The sequence below is a fragment of the Capsicum annuum genome, chromosome 8 (assembly GCF_002878395.1).
Source record: "Capsicum annuum cultivar UCD-10X-F1 chromosome 8, UCD10Xv1.1, whole genome shotgun sequence".
Taxonomy (NCBI): Eukaryota; Viridiplantae; Streptophyta; class Magnoliopsida; order Solanales; family Solanaceae; genus Capsicum; species Capsicum annuum.
The window spans coordinates 4,111,420-4,130,184 of record NC_061118.1 but is presented as its reverse complement, the minus strand read 5'-3'; the positions used below and the strand labels follow the sequence as shown (position 1 = coordinate 4,130,184).

Genomic DNA, 18,765 nt, shown 5'->3' with positions numbered 1-18,765 from the left:
ATTTCATCAATTTGATACTGGCCACAGTTGCACGTGCCACGATCAATATCAATAATGTACCTTCTTTTTTATTCATTTACACAGTAAAAATAACTACCAACTGTCTTAACCTGTTAAAAATGAATTATTTAATACAGATGCTAACATAAAAATTTATAATGAATAAAAAGGATATTTAATTACATAAATATTCTAATACATACCGTCATTCACAAAGCCTTATTCCTATTAAGAGTCAGAATTTCTTGAAATCTTCTTTCGAGTGTTGTGTTGGTATAAGATGCAATTTCACGGTTCTTATAATTTCATGCGGCAAATAAAATTCTAACTTCTTCAAGGAAACCTAGAATAGGAAGTTCTCTAGCCTCTACCAAGCAACCGTTAATACATTCGGCTATATTAGAGGTCATCATTCTACCTCTTTTAATAGGCAAGTCACATCGAGATCATTTTTCATAACCAGTTTCTTTCAAATATTTCTTAACCCTGCGATCAAGCTTACTAACTTTTGACACAATGTAATCAAAATCTTCTTTTCTATAAGTTTTAGTAGTGGAATGATAAAGATCACTAAGTCTATCTTTGATTTTTCTAAAATATGTGCAAATGTTTTTTCATAAATGTCAAATACATGCTAGATGGGGGACATTAGGATAAATAATGCTTACATCTTTTATGATACTCTCGTTTCGATTAGATACAACACAAATAATGTCCCATTCCCCAATGCTTCTCTAAACTGATGAAAAAAATTAAGTCCACGCATTGTCATTTTCCGAATTCACAACACCGTAAGCTAATGGAAGGATACATCCTAAATAAAAAAAAAATACAATCCAATACAATATGTGTAGGTCAATAATATAGGTACTGATTTTGCAAGTCTATAACTTATTATACACACAACAGCAATGTATAATCACTTCCAATACATAAAAAATACATAATAATCACAAACAAAAGTTTAAAAGTAATGAATAATACCTTCACCATCAAGAGTGTTTGTCGATACAAATGTTCCTTTGTATGGACCGCTTAAATGAGCACCATCAACAACTACAACAGGTTGGCAAAATTCGAAACCCCTTATCATGGAATGTAAGGCAATAAACAAGTATTTAAACTCATTATCTAATGTCTTATGCATCCGAATGTGTGATTCAAGATACACCTGGTTCAACATATATATATAAAGGGGCATTTTTCGATATCTATCAGCTAGTCTGTCTCTAAGCATCGCAATTACCTTCTCTTTTGTGCGCTAAGACATCATGTAGTTAATATCAACTCCATAAACAACCTTCATCTCTCCAATTATGTTCGCAGGTGTGTGTATTCTCTTATAATTAATTAATTTTTGTGCTGTAAATTCACTCACAAAAGCTATTGTCGGAATCAAGTTATCCAGTACTCTATCACTAAGCTTGCATGTATGTTTCGAATCAAATATTTTTATCTCAAAATTTTTTGAATGATTCATACAAGATGCCTTGAGGATCCATTTGCAGTCTATGTTATGACAGTGCAGTACATAGCTACATCAAATATAAACAGGTAGTCAATGTATTAATACAGATATAAAATTCACGATTTTAATTAAAATTTTGAAATTGCTCTATTACGATTTCATTATACATTCGTTCGAATGTATAAGTACATATTATACATTGTTAATACATCTTTCAACAAACATATAACATTGTCCAAACAACAATTCGTTCAAACACCTATTTCTAAAAAAACATACATTAAACCATCACCAAATAAAGATAATATTTCGGTTCATACCTTTGTTTGTCAGATCGTTTAACAAAGATGTTGAAGTCATTCAATATTGCTTATTTTTTCATTATCGATACCAGAGTTTGCTTATCCTTATAAAGATGATCAACCTTTATTTCGGTGTTCTTGCAATCAGTAATAAAATTTTTAACTTCAAATTTTGGAACGTATAATGAAGACTGATTTTGCATTTCAACGATCGTTAACGCAACAGTATCAGATTCACTACCTTCAATACACAGTACTGTCCCTGTTTCACTATCAAATTTGATATCCTTATTCGATTTTTCGAAAGTGAATATACACGACGGAAAATTAACAAACCCCAAATTTTTCTTCTTCAACTCAATGTAAACCCTCACTCCATTATCATTCCTTATGATAATTGAAGAATAATTACCATCAACAATGTATTTCACTTTAATTTTTTTACGAACTTTGTCAATATTCAATTCCATCGCGATCGCAGCAATCAATTTTAAAAAAGTTAATATTCTTTGAAACAATAATTGCATCACTTTTTTAGGATTGATAAATAATTTTTGACTCCCAGGCATCGAAATGACACAACAATATGGGGATGTTCATTTTTTTTCAAGAATTCAAGAAAGAAGACGACTGTTTTTTTTTTCAAGAACGCAATTCAACAATGAGGACAATTAACAGTAATGTTTAAGAGTTCTTTTGAATTTAAATTTCAGTTACTATATTTAATCATACACTACATAATTATTGGTAATTAATGGCGTTATTTAAGGGAATGAAAATTTTTATCTGATTACTCTTTCTAAGAATATAGGAAAATCTATTTTATCATACATCCCAACAATGTATAAGAAACTACCGAATGTATAAATATATTTTATAAAATAGGGAGAGAGAAAGTCTAAAGGAATTATATGTAAATACTTTCACTAAACACGAGATTTGTGTGTTTTTTAGTTATTATATATATATATATATATATATATATATATATATATATATATATTTAAAATCTTTCCTTAGTTTTAACGTCAAACTTTTACAAAATCATTGATTACATTTTTATTACGTACTTACAATTTTTTAAAATATGATACTTCTTAAACTTTTCTTATTCTAAGGGTTTTATATTTATTTCTAGATTTTCAAATCTTCTTAAAATCAAATTTAGTTGATTTATAATTCTTAAACTAATGAAAAAAATATTAGTTGTCATTAATTTTTATGACTTCTAATAAGGAAAGATTTTTATCACAAAAATATATTTAATTAATTTCAACTCTTAAATTAGGAAAAATAGTGAAATTCTAGCCTCTTCTAATAAAGAAAGATTTTAGCATAAATATATTTAATTAATTTTCAGATTTTAAATATTAGGAAAAAATAGTGAAAAGACAATTTTGTCTAAAGCAAAAACTTTTAACGAAGGACAAAAAGTTCAAACAATTTTTCTAAGACGCTTCACACTTTTAATATATTATAGATTATAGATAGATATACATTATAGATTATAGATATTGCACTCCCTTCGTCCTATTTTATGTGTTATATTTTGATCGAGTACGAAATTTAAGAAATAAAGAAAGATTTGATATGTTTACCATATTATCCCTATTAAAAAATGTAATATTATTATTTTTAATTAAGCAGGTGGACCAATAACGGTAAAAGTGAAATTGTGTGTTTAAATAATTACCAAATACAGACATGTGCCATTTTTTTAAGACGGATAAAAAAATGACAACATATAAAATGAAACGGAATAGAGGGAGTATCTATTTTAATGTTCGTAGCTATCTTATAAAACTTATTATTTTGATATAAAATTCTTTAGTTTATTAACAAGTACCTATGTTAAAACTAGTACTCCCTCTGTTTCAAAAAGAATGACATACTTTCCTTTTTAATCTGTTAAAAAAAGAATGATCCCTTTTCTTTTTTGGTAATACTTTAATTTCAACTTTTCACATGACATGTTTAGTACCACAAGATTAAAGTATATTTTGGTATATTTGATACAACTTTAATTTAAGACCACAAGATTCAAAAGTCTTTTTTATTTTCTTAATTTTTTTACCAAATATCAAAGTAGGTCATTCTTTTTTAAACGGAAAAAGTACTAATAAATTAGTTGAGTTAACGCCATGATTTTCGCTATATATATATATATATATATATGAACACAGTAGTTTCATCCGATAATCACCTTACCAAATTCGTAGTCGTTCACCACGACCATTTCCTAGAAAATATCGGTGTCAATATCCGTAATGAGTAAGGTGTAATTAACTTTGTAACTTCAATTTCATTAGCTGTCACGCCATTCACCTTTTTTCCGCCATTTATATTTACCCCAAACGAAACGTTGTAGAAGAAGCCGAGTATTTACCCAAAAAAAGAAGAAGCCGAGTAGGAAAAGAAACTTATTTTCCCCGCCATAACCGCTTCTTTTAACATACCTTGAAAATCTAATTTCACACACACAAACAGAGAGAGAGAAAGAGGGAGATATATCATATCTAGTCTAGTATATATACAATGATGAAGAGAAGTGGTGATGATGGTAATGGTGGAGTAGTTTATGCTTGTTTAGGTGTACTCTGTTGTGTACTGGTTGTATCTGTGATAGCAGTTGTATCCGTCAGGTTCTCCGTTTCCGGAAGCCCTTTCCGATCGTCGGTTTCTGCTCCAACTGTTTCCATCGTTGAGTTGGAGAAGAAGGCCATCGCCGCCACCGCCGTCGCTAATCGAAATCCATCACGAGCCATCGCTTCCGATCTTTCTTTCAGTCCCAACTCTTCCTTCTCTCGAAAATCTACCCTTGTTGTGAGTCAATTTCAATGCTTCTTAAATTTCATCGAAAATTACCCTTTGTTTTATTTTTCTACTTTTGTTTTTATCATAGAGCTTCCTTGAATGCTTTATTAGACATAAATGTCATCTATGCATAACCTTGATCAAAACTTTAGTTTTTTTTTAAATAGAAAAATCTTTTACAATGGTGAGTTGCTGGTAGAGCTGCATTCAAACGTTAATTTTGAAGCTTTTCAATTTGTGGAACTCTGTCACTTATCTTCATGGTGAGTCGTTGATAGTGCTGAATGGATATATATATATGATGAGTGCGATTCTGCAACTTTGGACAGAGGAAAGATGATAAAATACAGGAAGGACTGGCACGAGCAAGAGCGGCGATTCGAAAAGCTGCTGGTGTTGGAAACCTGTCTATGAACCCTGGTGGGATCTACCGCAATCCAGGCGCATTTTATCAGTAAGTCTCATTCAATTTCGTGAAATAAGTTTCTTATTTAACTGAAGCTCTAAAAGGAAGGAGCTCTTAACTACTGTCCTTCTAAGTTACTCACCAGCATACATTCCAAGCGCGTTCTCTTCTAATTTAATTGTTCCTTTTGATTTTTAAAAAAAACCACCTGATATATTACATACTACATGGTATATAATAAATCATTGATATGCTATTTTTCTTTTTCTAAAAAGGAAGAGCTGTGAGGGAGTATCTACTAAGTAGCTATGGAGTATAAGAATTGTAATTGACGCATAGTATGTGTAGTGCGCACACTCAATATTTCCTACAGGAGTCGCATGCACTTGATTGCCTTTGTGTGGAAAAGTCATTCATTGCGCCTTGTAGTTGTGGGTGCCGCCCCTTCAGTATCCTTTACAAACAAATTTGGATTTCCAATAATGCGGAATTAGTTGAAACGTTTTTTTACCTTTCTGTTTAGTTTCGTTTCGTTTTTTTCCGAGATTATTTAGATATTAGATATACACATACAAGTCCTTAAACAGATACGCGGTTAACTAGTTTGTCACGTTATTTCTCTACCATTTACTAGACTTCTTATATTTTCTCTCTCTTTTAACACACAAAAAAAGAAAGAGGAATGCTAACACTGAAACAGTTATTATTAAATGTCAATGAACCCTCCTTTAACATGATTATCATCAGCAAATTAAGCGAAGCTCACACCTTGGATAATTTTGTTAAGGAAGACATCACCCTTGATAGGAAGGTCTGCGAAGCTCACGCCTTGGATAATTTTGTTAAGGAGGACATGACTCTTAATAGGAAGGTGTGAAGAACGGAAATTAGGGTAGAGGGTTAGGAGGTGAGAGTGCGTTGGTAACAATAGGAGAGTATTCTTTATTTGTGTCAGAAGTTTCTTGTTTGTGGTGTTGAGTGATGTCTATGATTTCTATTAGATAGTTTTTAGTATTATCTTGTGACTGTAGTAGTTTTTTGCAAACTGTACTAGTGGGGTGCATTGACATAGGTATAATTATATAGAAAATATATGAAAATAGGTATAAAACATATAAAATCATTTACTATAACAAAAAGTTGATTCGGTGCATTGACATTTAGTTTGATTTTAAGGTTCTTCATTGGAAGGAGGCCTTAAGTTCGAATCTCATTGGGGTAATTTTTACCTTTTTCAGTTTTTAAATTTTTTAAGCACTCACTATCCTTAAATCCTGAGTCCGTCACTGTTTATATGCATTTATAATTTGTATTTGTTATACTGCTATCGGTCCTAAGCCCCGAGGGTCTATCGAAAACAGGTTCTCTACTTCATTTGAGGTAGTGGTATGGTCTACCCTCCCGAGATCTCACTATGTGGGAATATACTAGATATGTTGTTGTTGTATCTATATTACTATAAAAGTGGAAATTCTTGTTCCTTAAACTAAAAAGTTGAAAGACCGAAATACAGCTTATTATTATTATTATTATTATTATTATTATTATTATTATTATTATTATTATGTAACTCACAAATTTGTTATTGTATGTTTATATTTAAAGACAATATACTTAAATAGATAACTCACTTATATTGTGTCCTCTCTAAATAGCTTTTAGAAGGGTTTGTTTTATCGCAAGGACACAACTATTATATTAGTTTATTTATAATATCATTATTCAAATAACTATATATATATATATATATATATGGGCTTCTCCGTTCACTCTATTTGTCCATTTTAGATGGTGCACGTCCTAAGAAATGGTGATTGACATGAGTATTTTATTATAGTGCTTATATTAATTGATGTTTAGTATTATGTCTTGAAAAGTAATTTAGAGAATAAGTAATTAATGCTAAAATTAAATCATAAAAAAATAATTATTTTTTTTATTGATATGTTAAAAACGATAAGTAAAAGTGAACGAAGGGAGTAATAATTCGTTTTGACTTATGGAGGAATATATTATGCTTTTCACCAACAGTACTGAATATTTAAAAAAAAATTAAGCAAAAAGGGAAAATGAGATTAAAACAAAGACGAATCCCATATTTATTATGTATCTATACTTTTATAAAAGTGAGAAGGCAAAAACTAAAAGGTTGAAAGACCAATAGACTCTTTTATAAGGAGTAATATATATTTTTATCTATTAATTATAACAAGAAAAATATTGATTGACATCGTGTCTTCTCTAAATAATTGTTTTCTTCTGTAATAACTAGTTAATTTGGTATGTTTGAAGATTTGTTTTCCACAACTTTGAAATTGGACAAAAAGGTTTTGCTAGCCTTACAGAATTTTAATGGAAACAAAGAAGTATACTTTATTCCAACTTATATGACACACTTTCATTTTAATGGCTAAAAAATAATAAATTTTCTGTAATTTTGAAATATTATAAAGTCTTCCCATTCTTTTAACCTCCGTGCCCACCTTAGTAATTTCTCTCTTTAGTTTCTCAATACCCTATTTTTTTTTTCCATTGATACATTAATAATTAACCTACATAACTAAGAAAGTTTTAGCTATTCGCTATACTATTTTATATATTATTTCTTAAGAGGTGCATCAAGCTAATTAACTTGAACGAGTAAAGATGAACGGAACGAATGCTCTACGTTGAGAAGTGTGACAACAATAACAAGGAAAGTCGGTCTTATAAGCAATAAGCTGATGATGATGGTCAAATGGACCAAATAAGTTTATTCAGAAAAAAGCAATCCTAAATAATTAGGTTAAACAAATAAGATTTCATTGAGTTCCCAATAATGACTTAAAAGTTATGCTAATTGGTTTCCTATAGTATGCCTTGCCCTTCAAGAGTTTGGATTTCGCGTAACCAACACATATTTGATATAGTATAATTTTTTGATTGGGACTTAAGGTACATATGCTTTTTTTTTTGGTTCACTTTCATGGCTGTCGTAGTTATAATTTCGTAGCTATCATTGAACATGCTAGTGGACTTGAATATCATTTGTACATGTTCCAAATATATAATTTTTGCAGGAGTTACAAGGAAATGGAGAGGAGGTTCAAGGTGTATGTATATGAAGATGGGGACTTCATTATAGTCCATAATGGACCCTGTAAAAATATATATGCAAGTGAAGGAAGGTTCATCAGTGAGATGGAACATGTTAATAATAATTTCAGGACAAGGGACCCTCATTCAGCCCATGTTTACTTCATGCCTTTTAGTGTAACTTGGATGGTTAAATTTCTCTACGTACCTCTTTCATATGATATTGAACCTCTTAAAGAGTTCGTGTCTGATTATGTGCGACTTATATCAACAAAATACCCATTCTGGAATCGAAGCCATGGAGCTGATCATTTCATGCTTTCTTGCCATGACTGGGTGAGCTTTATTACTACTACTTTTTGAAGCAAAATTTTGTTTATGAAATGTACTTATTAATTAGCCAACATGTAATGACAGAGAAAATTAACAGCATACAGCTAGGACTTGTGGCACATGCTATATATATACTCACACATGGTCTGCTGCTACACTTATTTCAGGCACCTGTTGCTTCAAAAGGCAATGATTTACTATACAATACATCAGTCAGGGTTTTGTGTAATGCCAACACCTCAGAAGGCTTCAATCCTCAGAAGGATGTCAGTCTTCCTGAAATCTATCTTTACAATGGTGTAGTGTCCCCAAAGCTGCAGTCTCCTCCACCAGCCAACATTTCAAGGCCGTACCTTGGATTCTTTGCTGGTGGACTTCACGGCCATGTCCGGAAAACCCTCTTTGATCACTGGAAAGGCCGCGACTCTGATCTCCGTGTATACGAATACCTGCCTAAGGACATGGATTATCCCTCTGAAATGTTGCGGTCCAAGTTTTGCCTATGCCCTAGTGGGTATGAAGTGGCTAGCCCAAGAGTGGTTGAAGCCATGTACGCTGAATGTGTTCCTGTTATGTTATCAGATCATTATGTCTTCCCTTTTAGTGATGTGCTAAACTGGGAAGCATTCTCAGTTCAGGTTAACATTTCTGATATCCCAAGGCTAAAGGAGATCTTGGTGGCTGTTCCAGAAGACAAATACATGAAGCTCAAGGAAGGCTTGAGGGCTGTTAGGAAACATTTTGAACTAAACCGGCCTGCTCTGAGATTTGATATGTTCCATATGATATTACATTCTATATGGCTTAGGAGACTAAATTTAAGGTTCTAGAATAGGAACCTACTACCAAAGTATAAGTAACAAAACAAGGAATTGGGTGTGTGTGTGAACACAAGGGTTTATTTCAATGCCTTAAATTTGAGTTAGATTCTTTTGTCATATAGAATTTGTTTGTAGTCTTGCTTCAACAAGACAATGTAAATGAAAGCATTCTTGATCCATTTTTTCATTTCAGAATGGGAGACGTTATCTCTGTAGTATTCTACAAGATATATAATGTCCTTGAATTTTTGTCGAAATTAAAGTAAAATGTGCAAGGAATCGATTCAGTGTTTCATTTGCATATGATGTTTGGAAACCAGCATGCAAATTGATTTACAAGACACTTGTAATCAATCTCTAAACCAGCAAAAACTTGACATCACTAATATAATATAGCAACGAAGTTGCAGCGGATAATGGGAAAAATAGGTAAAGTTTCACTAGGGCAGGTTTGAAAGACACTGATTCTCATCAAGGGAATATCGAAGCAATCTTGTACAAAAAAGCTAAAATCATTGATGGAATCTCGAGGATCAAATGGACGGTAGCAGAAGTGGCTAGATGAATCAAGTGGAAAATCTACAATATTGTCACGCCTCAAATCCCTTGAGATGGACAGACACCCGATGCCCTAAAAGCCCGAGAGAATCAACTTATAACCTGTGCTTACCGTGCATATAACTATGACAATTATATAAAGCTTTGACAAGTATAGTTAAGAGCCCTGATAGAAAGACCAACGTAGATAGGATCAAAGTAGATGTACATGACTTGGTCGTTGGGGCCTCAACTACGAAAAGACAAGACACAATTGCGGTTTACTTCAACATTAGTCTATAAAGCCTCTAAGAGATAGACAACTTAGTTTAGGCTGGGATAGGACCCTGCCATACCCTTAACTATAATACAACATCAAAATATATGTTAACGACTCATAAAAGCCCCCAACCAATCTAGAGCTCACCAAAAGCTACTGAGTATCTTGTGCTTCTATTGGAGAGATCTACTAGATGGAGCACCTATGCCTACAACAAGAAATACAACGTCCCCATGAAGGACATCAATATGAAAGAATGTACAAAATATATGAGTCATAAAGTAACCATGTGTAAAATAAGAGCTCAAATTAAATCAAGTACAAATATTTAGGTAAGGATAAAAGACCACCTTTGCTTACTTGTGAAATTATGTACATTTGTTGTGGCTTTCCGAAGATTTGATGTGGACGTCTACATACCAATCTGTAGGACTCTACTCTACATTTGCTCTTGTACTTGTGAGAGTGGTAACATATACTCTGCTACGAACTGTCACAAAACCAACTAATCAGATTGTGCAGGCACCTACTCTGATCCACCAATATAGGAGAACCCTTACCACCCATTTCAAAATACGTGGGAAGTTATAAGTAATTATATTAAGGATTTCAAAATCTAATAACTTATACAATCTTTTATAATAAATTTATAAATGAAAACACTTTCCCCTATGACCTAGTTAGACAATATACAGGAGATCTAATAAGTAAAAGACAACACAAAGGACACAACTTCTACTGTAGGAATGAAATAACTAAAAGCCAATAGATATCAATATCCACGTCACTTGAGAAACATTAACCAATCCTGTAACCATATTATACCCCAAAAAGGGTGTAACAAGTGTAGCATCAGTACAAATAACAAGTACTGGTGGGCATCATCAATCGACCAAGGTTAAATCACATAATATATGATATAAAAACTCAAGATAAGTCATGTACATATAATGTGACAGTTTAAATTCCCTCAATTTACAATTCATATCATTCACTCAAATTGTGACACCCCGAAAATTCAAGCCAATGTTAGAATCATCTTTTAATTTCATGCAAGACCAAACCTCATGTTTTGGTAGTTTTATTAGTGATTAAGATGCATATTAAGGTCACAAATAGCTCCTAGCTTATAGGCAAGTGAAAACACCCCTTAGCGATTACGTTTTTGTGAAGAATATAACTATAGTTATCTTCAAACGAGCATAAATTTTGGTGTACTTAGAATTTTTTATCTCAAGATCCACCAATAGATATATAATTGAATTAACTTTCCAACGATTCCAATTTTTCCTTAATCTAATATCGGGTGAAAAGTTATAGCCATAATACTGAAGCACTGTCAAAGCTACCTAGACTACGACTCGTAATGTCTCATTACGGGTCGTTAGGAGGGAGTCGTAATTTGGACAGTAAATGCTGAAAATGGATTTCTGACTAAAACTCAATCCATGACTCATAGCCAAACCTTACTAGTCGTGACCTAAGTCATTGGGACGACTTCCAGACGTTTTTCAAATAATTCCTAAGATTTTTTTTGGTCTTTTCCCACTCTTTTAACCCCCAAAACTATGTCGTTTCACCCTCCAAACAACAATTATCAAGCATAAATATTACCCTAATGTATCATAACTTAGAAATCATTCATCATAGAGCAAAAAAAGGCGATTTCTTTCTTCCCAAAACTAATTAGGGTTCTTCAAGTTCAAGTTCAATCCTAAGAAAATTATCCAAGGCTTCTATATTCAGGTATATGGACTATTCATTATTGGGTTCCTTCCACCTATTGAGCCGAAAATTCTTTTTTTTTTGTTTAAGTATGAATTTTATACTATTTTGTGAAATTATCCATGCAAATTATGAATTTAATCCATGTATCTATTAGAAATTTGAATTCAAGCTTTGTCAATATGTGTTTCCATGTGAATTAAGTAATTTCATGTTTTAAATTTAATTTCCCATGTTATATTCCGTTGATTTCACGTTAAATCATCAAGTTATAAATTAAACCATGTGAAATTGTTATCCTCCCAAGTTTATTTCATCCCCATGTTCAAATTCATGTATTTTATCATTTAACTGAAATGTATTACGTTTTGGGTCCCTAAATTATGATCTCCTACCAGTGATTTAGATGGTATTACCATATTTTAAAAAATCATTCAGTGTTGGAGGGTTATGAACCCCCGATACCTATGTGTTTTTATATGTTTTCATTTTCAAGTTACAAGTAGTCAGATCATGTTCTTATTCTTATATCCAGACTAGCATATTCATGTATAACACTTATCAGTATAGTACCACATCATGTTAGACCCATAATAATACCAGTATCATTCAGTTGGGAGTAGGATTTATTATCGAGCGAACCTAGGGATGGGGTCTCACCCTTTAGTTAAGACTGAGTCCTTAGTAGCAGTCCCTAAGTTCTAGAACTACGTATCCAACATAGGATTATGAGATGTCACTTGCTAGTTTAGGACTACCACTCTCTTAAAGGTCACCCTCCAGTTTAGGATTGACTCCTTAGTTCTTTGGGACATCAACCTTGTATATCCATATCGTCAGTCATGTGTTAGTACCCATGGCAAGGTACTGATACCCTTCTAACTGGGGTTACAGGCTGGACCCTAATTTGCTCAGATTGGGATATGTCGGTTACATGATAGCTCCCACAGATTTAGTCAATACTCAGTCTATATTAGTTTAGGTTTGCTTGACCAAGTAATTAGATTTCAATTATTTAGCAGTTAGTTTTACAGATTATTTTAGTGCATGCCTTACTTGGTCTTTCATTCATCTTACATGTTCATGTTTTCATGCTCAATATCCATACATGATCCTCAGTTCAGTTTTACAGAATGTTCAGCTTTACTAAGATTTATATACAATATTCATATTTCTATCGCTTCACAACTTACAGAATTGTTTTTCAGCTCATGATTTATAAATTCACTATGACTTACAGTTTTCATGTATAGCCATGTTTTAAATGTACGTTTTAGTAAATAACTTATATCCTCAATTTTAAATCATATTTTAAATATTTCCATGACATACTTTGTACATTCCAACGTACTGACTACATATATGCATTTGTGGCTACATTCCTTCATGATATAGGTACCAGATATAGTCTATACACCAAGGTTAGAAAGTTCTTAGCATTCAACCGGCAGGTGATGTTGTAGTTTATATATTATACTATTATTATTCTTATGTATTGATTTGTGGTAGTAAGAGGAATGTCCTATCCACCTACAGTCAGTATAGTAAAGACTTCATAGATAGTCAGTTAGAGTCATGATATGTAATTCAAGTTCTTTCTTTAGTTTTATCATGTTGTAAACTTTATCAGTATTACATTCATTCAGATTTTCTCATGCTTATATTTCCGCTCAGCAAATTTAGCTTTTATTTACATTATAAATTAGTTGCTCAAGCAGTATCCCAGTACATAAGCTAGATTGAGATCACTTGTGGTTCTAAGAACCGTATTATGAATAGGGAGTAGTCTCGGCTCATGACACAAATATATCATTCTTTAGATTTCCAGCCTAGGTCAAATATGAGAGCACACTAACGACCGGTTAATATTGGACCTATTGATGAACGATCGACGATATCAGAAAGAAAACTCAGAGATCTTTAATCTACTGTTATTGAGACCCATAACTCTTTATATTTTATGAGGAGTGCTCGTTTGAAGTTTACTCTAGTTTAAGCTTAGGCCAAAACTCAATCGGTAAGGACAACTATAATTTAATTTTGTGCTAGGGGTATTGTATGACCTTAATTCAAAAATATTTCTCTCCCATACTAAATTGATCCTAACACTTATAAGGAATGAAATTCTTATGCCTTTACCATAGATATTTTTAGTAATGATGGAATGGATCGTTGCACCGATGAACTGCTTTTATTGTCTCTTCTAAAGAATTGCTCACTTGTGAAGCTTGTTGCGTATACTACTCTATCTTTGGACCTGCTGATTTCATACCAAGAGAAGTTTGGGTGATCTTTGTAATTTTGTTTCCCCACATAATATATATTCGTAATTCAAAGGGCATCCAGAGTAAGCGTTGTTCTTATCACACTTTTCACAAAATAATCACCTGAACCTATTATACCCGTTGAACTTAAACTGAACTTGGAGCTAATAAACTTTGCTTTATTAAGGCACAAAACTATCTAATATCATCCCAAATGTCTAATATATCATTCAACTCTAACTTACTCAATATTATGTATGTAAAAGTGAACACTCTATTGGGCTCTAAATAGTCTTGGTTAACCGTAGACATAAAAATAAGCAATGCCTCTTTCACCATAGCTCTTGGACAAAATTTTCCCTTGAGCTGTAGCATCTAATAAAGACTTCAAGTCTGACCTCAGTACTTTAATAAAATTTATTCCCAATAATCTTCTTGGATTGTTCGTGGTGTGGAGAATCTCTTAAGTATCCCTTGTATCTCTCCCATACTTGGGAAAGAGATTCAACATCTTTTTGAAAAAACCCATAAATCCTACCTCTAAGATCATTTTTTCTTTAAGATGGGAGAATATACTGAGAAACTTTTTAGACAAAGTATCACAAGATGTCCTGTCGTTTCATTCTGCAACCATTTCTTGGCTTTCATAATTAATGAGAAGGGGAACAATGTCAACTTTACATATTTATTTAAAACCTTTTGGTAGTGAAAGTTATCACTCAACTCAGTGCTTTTGTAGGTGTTTGTATGGTTCTTTATGCGGTTTTACCCTTATATTGACAAGTGTTCTTCACTAGTCACACCATGCCCTCTTTAAGCTTAAAATTTTCGGTGATATTTGGCTTTACAATAGTCTGGAGGCATTTTACTAATTTTTTATTACAAAGTTTAACAATGGAACATGTGGTGAAGGAGGGAGATGGAGTGTAGGTCTATTTTTTTAAAAGCTACACATATGGTGCAGGAGGGGGATGGACTGTAGGTCTATTCTTTTTAAAGCTAAACAAGGTCTAACATGCCTATTTATTACAAATCAAACTATCTTTACACAAGGAAATTAATGACCCATTATAGGTGCAAGATAACAAGGCCCAAAACCCAGCAGTAAGCCATATTTACAAAAAAACAAAAATCAAATAAGAAACAAAGAAAAATCCAGAAGATAAATAAACAATCTACAACCTTCATCCACCTCAAGCGTCACTGCCAAATTCATCTTCCCCAAATTGATGTAGATCGAATGACTAAGGAAATTATGATGTCTCTCACCCGGCTACACTAGAATCAATATCTGAAAAATAGAGTTTTGGGTGTTTTCACATTAGACATTTACATGTCTCACCAATGCTGTAAAATTAATTGAAGACTTCTTCAACTCAATTTACATTATATCTAAATCATTTAACCTAGATAAGTACTTGTATACTTTCTTTACTTTTGGCTTATTCGATTATGACTATCAATTTCTCCTTAGCTTATCTTCTTTGACAAGTTAAGTTTATCAAGGAGCTAATACTACTGTCTGAGGGAGAAGAAAATAAGGATCTATTTTTAGCTATATCAGGTATGGAATTTGCCTTACTATTTTAGAATCTTGTTCTTTTGTACCTGATGAGTGGGGAGTTTACAACTTAATCGCACTCATTTTTTGTGCACATTACATTGTTATGGATGAATAACTGAGACATAATTATAATTAGATGAACTAATATCCACTTCTTGAAGGTATAGAGTTAAAGGGTTGGAAAGATATGGATTGGAGCTCAAAATGATCAAAATGGGAGCAAGAAAGTATAGCTTAAGACCTGAAATAGAAGGGCCTTAGGTACCGTAATCGCGATCAGCTGGACGCGGTTGCAGAAGTCAAGGATGGTCAATCAATCGCGGTCATGGAGGTAAACCGCGGTCGCATAGTCGTGGTCGCAGCCAGACCTGCGCGATCACGGCCTAATGGAGGATTTCAGCCCAACGCCAAAACTATAATTGCACATACTAATCCCATTTTGACAAAATTAACTCAAACCCTATCATGATGGAACAATTCCATCTTCCTCAATTTTTTTAAGTTTAGTTTTGTGTAGTTTATAGCCTCCATTTTTAGAGAAGAAAATATTGTATAAATTTTGGGTGAAGAATACATTGGAGACTTTCTAAGTGGGAGATTTGCTCACTTCCATTGTTGATATTATGGGAGAACCAAGTTTGAAGTAACATTCACTTATATCTTCAACAATTCAATTGAATAGAGATTATGGGTATATCTATACTTATTTATCTTATGTGTAGCTAAATCTCCGTCTTGGGGTTATGTGTGAATAGAGGTTAAAGTGTGTATGGTTTGTTATTGTTAGCATCTATTTGGTAGTTCAAGTTTATGGGTTTTATCATTTCTATGCTATTTTGGTTGAGATTTGATAGGTGAAAGCCACAAATACCCACATGGGTTTGATGAGTGAAAGATTCAAGCTCTAGAAAGTTCAAGGCCATCTTTGAAAAAAGGGTTTTGGGTGAACTTTAGGAATTCATATGATCTTCGAAAAAGGAATGTGGAGACCAAAGCGATGATAAACAATTATATGTGCAGTGTGCTAAATTTTCACTATCTTAGACATAAGGGTGAATGTGAGGTTGACTATGCCATAGGTATCATCCTAGAAATAGGGATGCCTAGATTAAGGCTGTGGTTACAAATTATTGAACACACCTATTAGGTATTCGAAAGAATCAATAGGTGAAATTTTGGTATTTTGTCAAAAGACTAGCATCGAAATCTAGAACCAAGCCTACCCATATTTTGACTTACTAAATTGATGTTGATGACTAACTCCTAGATGTCACTCCCTTAGTAATTCATAATCCTAAGATTTGTGTTTAATTGATAAAACTATAATTATTCATAGCCCCAAATTTATACTAGAAAAACCCAAAAAAAAATATTAGTGTAGGACCCTATCTCCCCCATTTTATCTTTTTGCACCATTAGTTTGAATTTAACTTGTATCTATCATTTCGAATTAATTTGATTGCCACTCATATTGTTTCTCATTGATTCGACCCCCGCTGCAATGTAGGGTTAATGTATTGACGGTGACCGCCTTGTACTTAAATTGACGTGTAAGTTGAGCGTTATAAAAAATGGCGCCTTACCGGGGAACAATATGGCGTATTAAGTTAGTTTAGAATTTTAGTTATGTGCTTGAATTCAATCTTGTATACATTTGCTTGTGATTTTTTTTTTAGCAAGACGTCGAGTCCAATAGTTGTGACCCAAGGTTATAAGCAATTTTGGATCGGTTGAAAGTAATGGAGGAGGGACTAGAACACATTCATCAAGAATGGACAAGCATCAAGAAGGCGATAATGGAAGAAGAAGAAAAGATTGAAATTATCATTACCATGCCCATTACCCAAGAGGAGATATGTCAAGAAGAGAAACCAAGCTATGAAGATAAGCTTGGTAGCGAAGAATCCTCGGCGACTTCCAAACAATCCGGATCATATGAGGAAGGAGATGCCAAAATAAAAAAATAATACTAGAGTCAAATGAACAATCAACGTAAAAACCTTATAACGACTTTTACTCATTTCAGGATGATAATGCTTTGGAGGAAACGAACCCAAAGTTAGGTGTTGGACCTCATTCAACCCACTTTTCAACATTAGACTTATAAGATGTGATGAGGATCCATCCCTTTGAGCAAATGAAGGATTGTGGGGAGGTGGAGTCCAACTCTTATATTTTGGAATTGGTCATTCTGAAGGAGCACTTGGAACCCCATCCATCAAAGGCCAAGATGCTCAATTTCCGATTTACAAGGAATGACCTATTGATGTTCTTGCTTTTACCCAAGGAGAAAATTCAGAAGTTTGATGTAAAGTTGGGTGACAGCGCCCAAGTGCACACACAAGTGTACGTGGTCTTATCAAGTAGTAAAGTGGCCTAATGAAAGCCAAGTATTGATCCCACAAGGACTTGATTCAACAACAATTCTATTTTAGTCCACACTTTAGATTCAATTGACACAAGAGTAACTAAAAGTAGAGTTTGTAATTTATAACTAGAGAAAAGTAAACAATGCGTAAGTAAAGATCTTGAAACAATCAATAGGAGAAAACCCAAAGTTAGCGCACTTTCAGCAATCGTACTATGTTATTGAATTTCATTCTTTAACTTGCTTATCTTGGTTGTAGATTTGTAGGTTTAATTGCGTTATCATGGTCTCTCGACCTCTAATCCTTTACCTAAGTTGAAACTTACACCTACATTGTTGAGCGGGGATATAATAGTCCACTTAAGTTCTTTAAGCTATCATACTGCATATGAATCAAGTAAGGTATCTAAGTACATACCTATCCCGGACACTAATTTGCATTACTTATTTTATAAAGGAATACAAATCATACTTTGCTCATCTCCATATTCTATCCCCTATTCCTCCTCTTGAGATTAAAAGGTGGACAATTGATGTATTCTAAGGGTTGCGAATCCTTAAAATAGTTAAATCAAAGATGAACACACAATCAATAATGATAACCAAAGTTAAACTAATTCAATTCAAAACAATAGTACTCATGTTCTTGGCTTCAACCCCAAAAAAGGGCGTTTAGCCATGCATAGTCATAATTGTAATACAAGGTGGTAATTAATGATTAAAAACATGAATGAACTAAATTGAAATAATAAAAATATAAATATGATGTTGTATCAGCCCTTTGATCTCCAAAATATGCTCAAAGATA

At 32.9% G+C, this 18,765-nt stretch overlaps 1 protein-coding gene and 1 non-coding gene across 2 annotated transcripts; both read left to right on the top strand.

Annotated features, from left to right (window-relative positions):
- Positions 1–3,980: 3,980 nt before the first annotated feature.
- LOC107856984 (probable glycosyltransferase At5g25310) lies at positions 3,981–9,476 on the top strand. The gene is made up of 4 exons (XM_016701941.2): positions 3,981–4,593; positions 4,914–5,038; positions 8,050–8,401; positions 8,566–9,476. The coding sequence occupies exons 1-4, from the start codon at positions 4,306–4,308 to the stop codon at positions 9,226–9,228; spliced, it is 1,428 nt and encodes a 475-aa protein (XP_016557427.1). The 5' UTR covers positions 3,981–4,305; the 3' UTR covers positions 9,229–9,476.
- A 4,991-nt stretch (positions 9,477–14,467) lies between these two features.
- LOC124886791 lies at positions 14,468–14,573 on the top strand. The gene has a single exon (XR_007044200.1). It is a non-coding gene; the product is annotated as a small nucleolar RNA R71 (small nucleolar RNA).
- The last annotated feature ends 4,192 nt before the right edge of the window (positions 14,574–18,765 follow it).